We start from the raw sequence: 13,603 nt of genomic DNA, 5'->3' as shown, positions 1-13,603 counted from the left end.
TAGGACCTAGAAACAACTGTTGCTTGCCTTGATCTGTGCTAGACACTGTGTGTATAACAAGACGAGAGAGTCACAGTGCCAATCCACAATCCCCATATTAATGATGAGAAAAAGGTACACACACATGGCAATCACTAAAGACAAAAAGAAGATATACTGTGGTCCTTCAACCTATTTATGGTTAGTGGAAACATATAGCTGAGTTATTAAAGAGAGAGAGAAAAAAAACATTCAAGTTGTTTTTTTTCTCATTTGGAGTAAAAAATTATATGTTATTTTTAATCCATTGAAAATTGCCCAATTGTCCTTCTTTCACAATATAGTGTATATCTTCCTCTAAGAAAGCAGGCATTCATTAGACAAAAGAAAATCTCTTAACTCAGGACTGGAAGAGACAAACGTTACAGGTCATCACATCTACCCTCACTTCTCCAGGTAGGAATCTTTTCTCTGCTGTCCCTGGCAGACGAGCTACCAAGCCTTGGCTCAAACCTTTCCATTGAAGGGGAGGCGGTTCACCACCTGGGGGGGGAACCTAACCCATCTAGAAGGACTTCCTTGAAGGGAGCAAGAAAGTTGCCCACCCTGAGCTGCTCGCTCTTTGCCATAGTTTGATCCATTGGAGACATATCTTCCACTTAAGGAGCAGGACGGCCCTGCAGCTATTTGGATGAAGCTGTCCTGTCCGTCCCAGTCTCCCTTCTCCAGTGCTTTCCACTGAAGACAATGTGACATTTTCCAGCCCCTCTCCACCCTGCTCTCAATCTTCTGGGTACACTCCAGTCTGTCAACCCATGGCACCCAGAAACAAGCCTATTACACTATCACGTGCAGAGCCAGGCTACACACACGCATTGCTGGTTATTTTGACTATTTTAAAGTAAAGTTATATTTAAAGTTTAAATATAAATTAATTCGAAGGAGAAGAGAAACCTATCAACAGTGAAAGGGGAACCACAACTTTTTAGCATGATAGAGACATAAAGACAAATGTATTTCTACAGAAATTTTCTTTTAAATAGTTCAAAGAATTTTCATAGCAGTCTAAAAATCCCTTCAAGGCAAGCAGACCATTTCAAGTTGGAGAAACTGAGGCTCAGGGATGTGCCAAGGTCACAGTACTGGGGCCAAACTCAAACAACTATTTTCCAGCCCTCATTTCTTCTCATTAGAAAAGGATGCCTTTGGCATTAGGAATGAAGAGCCTCGTCTAAGGCTTGGTAATTAATGCATACAATTCCACATAACAGACCATAAACTCATTATCTTGGCTGCCAATCCTGATTATAATAATCCTGTCTAATATAAAAGATGATCACCCAAATTTGTGATTATGTACACAAATTTGGGGGTAGAAGAGCAACAGAATAGTTAATCCAACTGTTTTGATTTGGCCTTGAACCATACATTGGTGCTGACAGTTGGAGGTTGGATATATCTAACATTCTGAAAGGGATGCTTCTAACCTAATAACAATTCCATTGTGGAAACCTAGCTCGTGGTGGGGAAGTGTTGGTATGGGTAGGCAGTGCTGGTATGGGTAGGCAGGAAAGTCATCCTCCCATGGGATGGTTAGCATCCCCTCACGGGTGACGAGCACAGCTCTTAAAAATAGTGCCCTTTCTTAGTATTTAAGCTTCCTATTTGGCTCGAACTTTCTCTCAAGCACAAAGTGTCTCTGCATATTTCACATTAAGAGAACAGGATTTGGTCTTAGAGAACCTCCAATCTCCCTGTTGGCTACAGCCCATTGGATTCTCAGCTGCATCAGAAAATCCAGTACAACAGAAACGGTGATACAGTTTAAAAAAACAAAGAGCATGCTTTTTGCAAAGTGAAATTGAGCACAAGAGTGGAAATTCGGGGCTTTGCAGGTTAGTGGTACAGACGAATACGTGGAGCAAGGCTCCCAGAGATACCTGATTTCCGACGTCAGCAGTGACACTGGGGAACGAGATGGTCTCCCGGTCCTCCTGGGGTACCTGGTCCACCTTGTCCACCTCTTTCTCCTCATCCACCTGCTCCATGTCACCCATGTGGTCCATCTGCTCCACATGTTCCACCTCAGTTTTGACTTCAAAGCTCGGCAAAGATAATGGTGCTGAGGAAGAAAAGACAGTGGAATTCATGATGAAAAAAGCAAAAGTACTAACACTATCAAACAGATTACACAAATTTCTCTGTTTATTTCCTGTTATAAATTATAAAAACAGGAAAGTCCAGTTTTATTCCATATTAATGATTAGGTGTGCCAGGTACCAGGAGTAATACAGAACACTACTTAAAAATCTGTTCACATTTGAGGGACTTTTCTGGTGGCGCAGTGGTTAAGAATCCGCCTGCCAATGCAGGGGACATGGGTTCGAGCCCTGGTCCAGGAAGATCCCACATGCCATGGAGCAACTAAGCCTGTGTGCCGCAACTACTGAGCCAGCGCTCTAGAGCCCGCGAGCCACAACTACTGGGCCTGTGTGCCACAACTAATGAGCCCACGTGCTGCAACTACTGAAGTCTGTGCACGTAGAGCCTGTGCTCCATCCACACAAGAGAAGCCACTGCAATGAGAAGCCCGTGCACAACAAAGAGCGGCCCCTGCTCGCCACAACTAGAGAAAGCCCACGTGCAGCAACGAAGACCCAGCACAGCCAAAATTAAATTAATTAATTAATTAACTTTTAAAAAATTGTTTAAAAAATCTGTTCGTATTTGAAAATTAAGTAAAAGAAGGGAATGTCTCACTTTACCTCCATCCATCCAAGCATAAGCAGGCACCCAACCCATTCGTGTTAAGTGTCTTTTCTTTATAAAAGTTCTTTTGGCTCTGCCTCTGGAATTTGGTACCTTCCAACTGATAAAACCAAATCAAACCTAGTCATAAATCACTTCTGTAAAACTAGGTTTCCCAGAATGTGGGATCTTGGGAGTGCCTGAAGCACTCTCGGAGGTGTTGTGACATGACTTTCCTTCGGCAGCCACAAAAAGCAAAGTGGAGAACATTATTTGAATAATGCAAAATTATAGAGTCATTTCAGAAAAGAGTTTGGCAGTTCTCTTCACACGCACTTCCCATATGACCCAGTAGTCCCACTCCCAGGAATTTACCCAAATGAATTAAAAATATATAGGCACACAAAAATCCTCTATGCAAATGTTTACAGTAGCTTTAAATCACCAAAGCTTGGAAACAACCCAGATGTCCTTCTTCAGATGAATGAGTTAAAAAAAAAAAAAACAAAAAAAAAACCACACACACAGAAAACACTGTAGTGCATTCATAAGATTAAGTACTACTCAGCAAGAAAAAAGGAATGAACCATTGACTCACACATGTATGAATCTGAAATTTATTTTTTTTAACAAAGCTAGACCGAAAAAGGCTAGACATTGTATGATTCCATTTACATGACATTCTGATAAAAGGAAAGCAGAGATAGAATGCAGATCAATAGTTGCCAGAGGATGGGGGACAGAGTTTGAGTTCAAAGAGGCAGCACAAAGGAATTTGGGGGGTGACATAACTGTTCTGTTTGGTACTGTGGTGATGGATGTATGACTCTTTGCCTTTGTCAAGAACTGCACACCCCAAAGAGTGGCTTTTACTGTGCGTAAAGTAAATTGCAAATCACAATAATGGGTTCATGGACTTTGTCCCCGTTTTGTTTTGAAAGGATTTTTTAAACAAAGCTTTGAGATTGACAGCAATAATGGAAGAACTGTTAACTAGAATATTTCAAAAATAGAAGCATTACTTCTATATGTGGACATTCCACAATACAAGTATGATAAGGTCAGCTAATTGGAGGACATGATTTGCATTATGTATCCACCACTGCTTTAAGTTTCGTATTTTTTATACAGTTATATTTATGAAATGTCTTTAATATTGAAACTCCTGTAGTAAGTATCATTGTTTTTGAGAGACTATCACTTCGCCCTTTACTAAGAATTCTTTTTATAGTACAGTTTTTAAAAAACAAGAGGTTTCCTTGGACTGCAACTACTATACCATAGCAGAAGAGGCTGCACAAGTATGAGAAGATAAGATGCTACTCCTCCTAGGACTGAGATCTAGCACCAATCTATAGATTAAAATTAAACGGGAGATTTACAATGTTTTGTTAGTTTCAGGTGTAAAGCAAAGTGATTCAGTTATTTATATATATATATATATATATATAAGTTATATGTATATAATATATATATACATATGTATATGTATATATACAGATTCTTTTCCATTATAGGTTATTGCAAGATACTGAGTATAGTTCTCTCTCCTATACAGTAGGTCCTTGTTATCTATCTATTTTATATATAGTGGTGTCTTATCAGTTAATCCCATACTCCTAATTTCTCTCTCCCCCCAGTTCCCTTTGGTAATCATAAGTTTGTTTTCTATGTCTGTGAGTCTATTTCTGTTTTGTAAATAAGTTAATTTGTATCATTTTTTTAGATTCCACATATTATATTTCAATAAAAACTTTAAAAAATTAAGTGGGAGAGAATAATACCATTCCGAAGCACTTGAACCATTGATAAGATATTCATTTTCACTGCTCTCAAATCATCATCTCAAAAAATTTACAGAAGATGAAGAAAGTTAGAAATCACTCTTGCAATTTCACACCATTATAAATAGAACATTATCTTCATTTGAAAAACTGTAACTACTCTGTAGGCCACTATTTTTCTTCTGAGAGTCCCCATCCAAATGTCCAAATGTACCCACCTGGTGGTTCAGGTATGGTTTCCAAGGTGGATGTGCTGGAGTCATAATATGTAAAAGACTTTCTTTTAATGACACGAGCAGATTCTTGTGATCCATACTGGTCAACCATTACAACATTAACTCGACCCTAGGAATTTCCAAAAGGGATGGAGAAGATGACATTTCAATTTGGTGACAAAGATATATAAAACAACAAGAAACTGGCAGAACACAAACTTTGATGCGTTTCACTTCATTTCTAAGATTGTTTCAATAAATTGAATACCTAACACAAAACCATCATGAAACACGTACTTGAAAAAAATTGCTGGAAGATAACAACAAAAAAAGATTATGGGTGCCACATGCTATCCAACGTCAAAACTCAGAAGAGAAATACAGTATAGATGTGCTAAAAGCACAAGCATAAGAAAACTGTGTGCCAACCAAAGGCCGTGGCTATATATATATATATATATATATGCACTGCAGAGGTGCTGGTAGCATGCCGGTTCAGAGAAGTGGGAAGGCTGTAGGAGAACTACCCCCACTGATGGGGCCATTTTTCTAGAGGTCCTGCATGTACAGGCTAGGCTTAGAGAAAGGAGAGGATGATTGGGGGGCTGTTTAACCACTTCATGTTTTTTACACAAATTAAAGTTGAAAGTATTAGTAGCAAAAGTACCTTTAATATATAGTAGCAGAGAGATGGAAGTGGCCCTGGGGAGCTTCTAGTGCAACTTCCCCATTTGATAGTGTCAAAGAGGAGAAGGTCATACAGCAAGTTAGGAGCAGAGTGAGTGATATAATCCAGTGACTTCAAATTCAGCACCACTCTCCCTAACCCTAGTACCTCACTTTAAGCCATTTTTTACTTTAAACCATATACATTATATTCCCATTTAGTGATGCACTTCCATTTCCGTAACAACTGGATCCTTTCTGAATAGGCTGGGGCTCACTGCTCATATGAAATTTAAGTAACTGGTTTATCAGTGAAATCTTGTACATCTCTGCCAAAAAATTGTTGGTTTGTGTGTTTGTTTGTTTGGGACTGGATTAAGACATAGACTCATGCTCATTTTTCCTTAAGGAAGCTGTTTGTTGGAGCACTTTCATCCAGATCAAATCCCAGCATTTGAACTTCAGGAAATTGTGCAACTTCACTGTTCAAGTACATTGTGTTTTGTACTCTTCAAGATAAGCAATATGTTTCTGGGGATGTGGCAATCTTTTCATTATTTAGAAAGATATTCTGCTGGGGTGGTATTCATTGAGATAGGATATGACCTCTCTTTCTGTGTCTTCTTGCTTCTGCTCTTTATCATAGCCATATGTCAATTTAATCACTAGCTCCTTGCTTCCTGGATGATTTTCAATAGAAATGTATATACTTGGGTGTTAAGATGTCCATTTTTGTGCATTCATAATTTTTAGCTCATCAATATAAATGCAGTGAGCTTAAATGATCTCAACTGATGGAATCACGTGCCGTAATAGAAAATGGCTTGGGAAAAAACAACGCAAAGAAACTATTTTGAAAGCTAAAAGATTCCAGTTTAAAATACAATTTAGGACGAAGGCCTGAAGATAGTCTTTCAAGAGAGGCAGCTAGAAGCTAAAAAGAAAGATGAAATGAACATGCATACATGGGGGCAGGAAGGCAATCGATAAGCTTTTACAAGTTCAAGAGGAGTTTTGGATTCACTTTTACTCCATAACAGTTTCCATGAACAATACACTAAAGGATTTTAAAGAGAAGCATGGCCTTTGAGGCTAGACACAGAGCAGGCTTCCAAGGCAGCCTCCAATACCTGATGCTCTTGTGACCTAGAAGGGAGTGTACATTGTGGGGGTGGCACTCCAGAAGTATGTCCCCCAATTTTCACATTTTCCCCTTGATTAGCTTAATGTCAAAAGTGTTCTGCCTAATTTTTAAGAGATGCTTGCATTTTACTTTTTGGAAATAAAAAAGTGCCATAGGGCTTCCAGTCAAGATGACAGATTGAATAGCCATGGGGAAAACCCTAGGTAAAATAGAATAGAATTTTACAAAAGCACTCCTTTACAAAAAAAGGACAGAAATAAATTAAAAGTCATAGGAATGATCAAAAGCACGATGAATAAGCTCTAGAGAGTAGAGGTCTACTGGACAACATTGTACCTATAGTCAACAATAATGTATACTTAAAATTTGTTAAGAGGGTATATCTCATGTTATGACTCTTACGGCAATAAAATAAATTTTCTTTAAAAATAGGGTTAAAAAAATTCTCTCTGGAGAATTCCCTGGTGGTCCAGTGGTTAGGACCCGATGCTTTCAGTGCCAAGGGCCTGGGATCGATTCCTGGTCGGGGAACTAGGATCCCACAGGCCACACAGTGTGGCAAAATAAATAAATACATAAAATAAAACTAAGCCAAATTTTAAAAAAAATTCTCTCTGGATCCCACCACTTCTCCACCTACTGCTCTGTTTATGTGGTTCCCTTGAGAGCAAAACTTCTCAAAGGGAAGTCCTCAACATCTCCAATTCCACTATCTTCTCTTAAACCTACTCAATCAGATGTTATCTCCCTGCCCCCATCTATACTCCATCAAAACTTTTCTCCGAGTCAGCAATGGCTTCCAGGTCCTAAATCTAATGGTCACTTCTGAGTCATCAACCTACCTAATCTATCAGCAGTGTTTGGCACTGTCATCATTCCCTCCTCCTGGAAATACTTTCTTCACTTGGCTTACCTCTTACCTCACTGGTCTCTCCCTCTCAAGTCTCAAGGCTGAGTCCTTCTCTTCTCTCTGATCTCTTAACGTTGGGGGTGCTCCAAGCTTAGTCCTTCGTCCTTATCTATATCTTTACTTCCTCCCTTGGTCACTTCATCCAAGTTTTTAGCTTTAAGACCCATCCATGTTGATGATTCCCATATCCTTATCTCCAGGCCAGCTCTGCATTTCCAATTAACTATGTAGTAGGCTTCTCAAACATTTTCAAAACTGAGACCCTGTATTACACCTCCCAACAAACACTCCTAAGCCTGCAAATTCTTCCCACTGTTTTCAAAGTTAATGCAATACCATCCTTCCAGTTGCTCAGGTCAAGCACCTTAAAGTCATCCCTAACTTCTCTCTCTCTCACACACATTTCATCCGATGTCAGCAAATCCAAGGGCTCGATCTTCAAAATATATCTACAAAGAGACCACTTCTCACAATTTCCACTGTTACTACCCTGGTGCAAGCCATCATCATCATCTCTCACTTGGACTGCTGAGACAACCTCCTAACTAGGCTCCCAGTTTCCACTCTTGCCTCTGCTCCCCACAGCCTATTCTCAACATAGTGACTCTTTTTAATAAACCAAACATATCACATCATTCTGCTCATAACTCTCCAATGGCTCCCGATTTCATTTAGAGTAAAATCCAAAATCCATACAATGGCTTCCAAGGCCCTACTTGACCCAACTGCCATGACATCTCTGACTTCATCCGTACCTACTCTCACTTTTGCTCACTCTGCTCCAGCTATTCCTCTAAATACCAGGCACGCTTCCACCTCAAGGCCTTGCACTGGTTTTCCCTCTTCTTGAATTTTCCCCCAGATATCTTCATGGCTAGCTTTCTCACCTCCTTCAATCTTTGCTCATACTTAACACTGCACTCCCCCATCTGTTGCATTTCCAATCCTTTGCTTCCTACTCTACTTTCTTCAATAGCTCTTCTCACCTTCTAATATATGATTTGTTTATTTACTGTACTTATCTTGTTTATCTAAGTCTATCTCCTCCTGTTGGAATGTAAGCTCCTCTAGAACAGGAATTTTTCAGTTTTGTTAACTGATGTATCTACTCCCCTCACCTAAAACAGTGTATGTTACAAAGTAGGTGTTGAATAAATATTTGGTCAATGAATTAATAAATGAATCTAAAATGGCCTTTAAAACTAGGTATGTTTAAAATGCTCAAAAATATAAAGAAAAGGAAGTCATGAAACAAAGAATAGGACAATATGAGAAAACAAAGAGCTTTGATTTGAAGGCAGATGCTTCACTGTGTAGGAAGAGCATAGATATTGGGACCAGACAGGCCTTGGTTTTAATCTGGGCTCTGCCACTTATTATGTAACTTTGGGCAAGTTTTTCAATAGCAAGAATCCAAGATTCACCATCTGTAAAACTGGAATAATAACGCCTTGTAGAGTTACTGTGGGGGTCAAGCACCTAGTCCAATGCTTGACACGTAAGTCCTCAATAAAACTTAATCCTAAGTACCATGTCACGCCCCCCACTCCGGACACCCCTAGATTGAGTTAGGGCTGACCTTCTTAGACCACTTTCTGGATACAATAAGTATCTGTTGAATGAACACATGATTAAGTGCTTAGCACACAGTAGGTGTAAAATCAATGGCAGATGCTTTCATGATTGCTCCCTAACTCAGGTTTGTCCTGTCCTCCTCATTAACACATAATCAGCTTGGGCAGAGTGCTTCTGAGTCTGATATATACTATGGCTCTCCTGCCCCACCCAGCCCCTGGTACATGCTCAAAGCCAGCTCCTTCTAAAGAACAGTCTACCAGCTCCAGGCACAATGGATTTGAGTGAAAAAGCAACCTGATAATGTACAAGCTCCAATTTTGCCACAATGCCTGCGTAGTGCAACACAGTCCAGGAACAACAGATCTCTAGGGATGGATGACAGAATGTCAGAAGCTGGCAACACAAGTCACCTAAACTCATCATTTAAAATAAAGTATTTGGGACAGAGTCAATTAGGAAGAATTTGCTTTGGATTGGCATTGATGCTACTACTTAAAGCCACTGCTGTTCAAATGGTGAGGTGGTGGTTTTGTGGAAAGAACTTTGTTCTCAATACATCGCCTTGTTCTCAACTCCTTGCCAGTTAACAGCTGTTCTCAACAGAACATGCCTTTTTTGAATACAGCATTGTCCATAGTAACAGCTGACAGATCAAAATATGATGATCCCTGGCAGGGGCCAGTGTATGCTTTGTGTGGTTTTCCTCATGTTTCTTTTGCTTAGGTTTAGTTGAGATCCTTGAATCTCTGGATTTATAGCTTTTATCAAATATGGACAATTCTCTGGCCATTATTATTTCAAATATTTCTGTACTTCCCTCTACACTTCGGAGACTCCATTTACACATATATTTGGCCACTTGAAGAGTTTCTAACAGCTAATCGATGCTCTTTTCTTTTTTCTTGTTCTTTTAAAACTTTTTTCTCTTTGTGTTTAATTTTGGAGAATTTCTATTGCTTTGTCTTTAAATCCTCCAATCTACTAAATCTGCAATGTTTAATCTGCCATCAGTCCCATCTGGTGTTGTTTTCATTGCTCAAATTTCAACTTGAGATTTTTCCCCATCTTCCACGTCCCTACTTAAAATTCTGAACATACGTAACACATATGTTAATATTCCTGTCCACTAATTCTAAAACCTGTGTTTGATCTGCGTGAGTTCCTATCGATTGGGCTTTCTCTTCAAGAAGAGTTACATATTACTATTGCTTTTTTTGAATGCCTGGTAATCTTTGACTGAATGCCAAATATTGTTAATTTTACCTTCTGGGGGTATTGGATAATTTTGCATCCTATAAACATTCTTCATCTTTGTTCTGGAATGTAGTTAAATTACTTGATTTGATCCCTTTGGTCTTGCCTTAATGATGTGATAGTCAGAACCAGAGCAATAGTTAGCCTAGGGCTAATTTTTCCCTATAACTAAGGCAAGACCTTTCGTTTCCCATCTCTTAAGAGTCCCTGTCCTTTATTGCCTGATGTCCATTATCTTGAAAACTGTTATTTCATATATTTTTGTCTTTTATTTTTGGCTGTTTTGGGCAGGAAAGTCAATCTAGTCCTGTCACTCCATCTTGATTGGAAACAGAAGTCCCTCAATTCCATAGTATATTGTACAGTTACTGAAATGATTAAATTTGGGACTGTACATAGGTAGAATTTAGTGATAAGTGAAAGCCAAAGGGAATGGAGTATTAGGCAAGCTATCATTATAACTAAGTAAAAAACAGATGTGATGGTAGACTGATACTGAATGGAAATTAGCAAAATTAAATAGCAACTATGCCATGGTGATAAGATTATGAATTTTTTTTAAAAAACTTACCTTTCAATGTTAAAATTACTTAGGTTTTATAAATTTTATAAAGTGAGAATTTTTTTAATCCAACTTTCCTCAGAACATTAAGTTGAAGGAATGGATTCTTCACACACAGCACACTACAGATCCTGGGTAAATATCTGTTGACTGACTGATGAAGTCCGGCTGTCAGCTGTGTAGATGTCAGATTGATGGCCAGAGCTATATGGATGCCTTGGCCTTTTTTCCTAGCATAGCTGAAAATTAGTTTGTGTGTAAACAGAGCACTGCTCTATTTAAATTAACCGTCTTCTACCTCATTTCCTCACTGTTTCCTACTGTCTTGAACAGAATGCTAGGTTAAGCAGAGGTACGTCTCCAGAAGGGAGAAAGTTTTATCTACACAGAAGTAGCTTGTTGAATGAGCAAGAGTTGGAAAATACAATAGAAAAATCAGCACTTCATATTGAAAATATGTGTTCACAGCATCTCCATGTTACAGAAGAACTTAAATACCTGCATAGTCCACGGAACATGAAAATCCTTTCAAGCAAAATCACATGGAAGCCTGAAAACCAAAGTGAGAGTCTACACATCCAACCTGTTGATACTGTTCTTGAAATCCCTTTACCAGACATTTAAAGAGTGCTATAAAAATAATAGAGTGCTTTAACATACAGTATTCATTTGTGCATCTAATATTTATTATGAGCACCTACTATGTGTGGCCAGCCCTGTTCAAGGTATTTGGTGATATGCTGATGAACAAGAGTACCCTTGCTCTCACAGAAGTTTCATTCTATTGCATGAATACAGACAATATATTAACAAATGAGGTTCCTTTGAGCATTATCATATATCTTTATGAGGTAGCCTGGCAGAGATTATTACCACTCCCATTTTACAGATAATGAAACTGAGGCTCCCCATGGTAAAATAACATTCCCCCAGTCACATAATTGGTAAATGGCTGAATCAGGAATTGAACCCTTATCTTCTGATGTCTAGGTCGTCTTTTCTCTCTGTAGTACTGTCACCACCGCAGCGAACCAGCCTAGCAGATATGTTACATGCACCCATGGAGTGACAGGTAAGGTGAGACTATCCATTGGGAAGGTTTCCTAGGATGCTTTTTCTGTTCTTCTATATCTGTTTTTCTTGCAGTTTGATCTTATCTCCCAGACTAGAATTTAGATCATTGAGGGCAGAACCAGGTGTCATATTTCTATTAATGTGTATCCCTATAGGATTCTCTAGATGAACGTCTGGTGAATGGATAATTGGATGATACATTTAACGGCTTAAGAAAAAGATGGAGGCAGGACTTCCCTGGTGGTGCAGTGGTTAAGAATACGCCTGCCAATGCAGGGGACACGGGTTTGAGCCCTGGTCCAGGAAGATCCCACATGTCGCGGAGCAACTAGGCCCATGGGCCACAATTACTGAGCCTGCGCTCTAGAGCCCGCGAGCCACAACTACTGAGCCCACGTGCCACAACTACTGAAGCTCGCGTGCCTAGAGCCCGTGCTCCACAACAGGAGAAGCCACCGCAATGAGAAGCCCGAGCACAACCACAAAGAGTAGCCTTGGCTCGCCACAACTAGAGAAAGCCCGTGCACAGCAACGAAGACCCAACACAGCCAAAAATAAATAAATAGATAAGTTTATAAAAAAGAAAAGGAAAGGATGGAGGACAATCCAGATTAATTAGGAATTGGGTTCTGCCCATAATGGGCAGATGACTCTGCCATCTCATGATTCTACTCATATAGCCTACAGTAGCAGGCAGGTCACTAACCTCTCATTTCGAAATGCACTCACAAGTCAAAAAGACCTTGAACAATGTCTGACATAGAGCACAGCTTAATTCTTTTTAAAGCTACTACAGGGATCATTCTAAGCATGGCCATTACTGGCTCCCAATAGGAAATGGCTACAAAAAGGCAACTGTGTAACACTGCTCAAGTGCTATGCCCATATGGGATATTTCTTGAAATTAAAACCTATGTAGGACAAGGGAAGCTGAATTTGCCACCCCAAATTATGCCTCCTTGGCATAAGGATTATTTTGAGCTGGTTATGTTTAAGAAACAGCAGACAGAGGAGAAGCTCTGAAAACCAACAGAAGTTACTCTACTGTAAGAGATACTTCCATTTGTAAGTGTGTCTTCCTCTTTGCACCGGGAAGAAAGGGATGAGTTGAAATTTCTAGGAGCTCTTATCAATGCAGAAAGCCAGGACTCAAATCTGCATAACAAGCTTCCCCACAACTGACTCCCCGCCCCCAACATCTTCTTTTATCTTTAGCTGAAAATGGCCTTTAAGCTGGTAGCTTGAGCCATTTTGGAGAGTTATGCAGTATTCCGGGGTCTCTCCCACGTATACAAGGAGATGTACATGTTATTAAACATCTGTTTGTTTTTCTCCTGTTAATCCTGTCTTTTTATTACAGGGGCATCTCAGCCAAGAACCTAGAAGTGTAGAGGGAAATTTGTTTTCTTCCCCCACCTTGTCAACACACATTAACAAAAGAATCAACATTATGGGAATAAGGGTCCAAGCGTTTACTCTATGTACTCAGTGCACGTACTTCTGAGGCAGGAGCATCAGGTTCAGCATGCAGAAGTTCCATTCCAGAGCTGCTTCTTTGGCCTTGAACACTTCTATAAATAAGTGAAAAGACAGATGGTAAACACATCTCACTTGCCATTTAAATCTAAATTCTCTATAATACAATAAAAATGAGGGTCTGTTAAAGAGAAAAACCATAGGCCCCAAATG

General features: G+C 39.5%; 1 protein-coding gene across 1 annotated transcript in view; it reads right to left on the bottom strand.

Moving 5' to 3' along the window:
• PASD1 (PAS domain containing repressor 1) overlaps positions 1 to 13,603 on the bottom strand; it is a 67,485-nt gene that overhangs the window by 10,363 nt on the left and 43,519 nt on the right. The window contains exons 9-11 of the mRNA XM_027097994.1: positions 13,413 to 13,485; positions 4,730 to 4,856; positions 1,920 to 2,101 (exon numbers count right to left, since the gene is read on the bottom strand). Coding sequence (XP_026953795.1) covers positions 1,920 to 2,101; positions 4,730 to 4,856; positions 13,413 to 13,485 — 382 coding nt within the window. The remainder of the gene's footprint in view (positions 1 to 1,919; positions 2,102 to 4,729; positions 4,857 to 13,412; positions 13,486 to 13,603) is intronic.

The sequence above is a fragment of the Aethalodelphis obliquidens genome, unplaced genomic scaffold (assembly GCF_003676395.1).
Source record: "Aethalodelphis obliquidens isolate GAN/ISIS:26980383/991018 unplaced genomic scaffold, ASM367639v1 scaffold118, whole genome shotgun sequence".
In the NCBI taxonomy this organism is placed as follows: Eukaryota; Metazoa; Chordata; class Mammalia; order Artiodactyla; family Delphinidae; genus Aethalodelphis; species Aethalodelphis obliquidens.
Note: the sequence above shows the minus strand (reverse complement) of the source record. Positions and strands in the feature narration are given on the sequence as shown.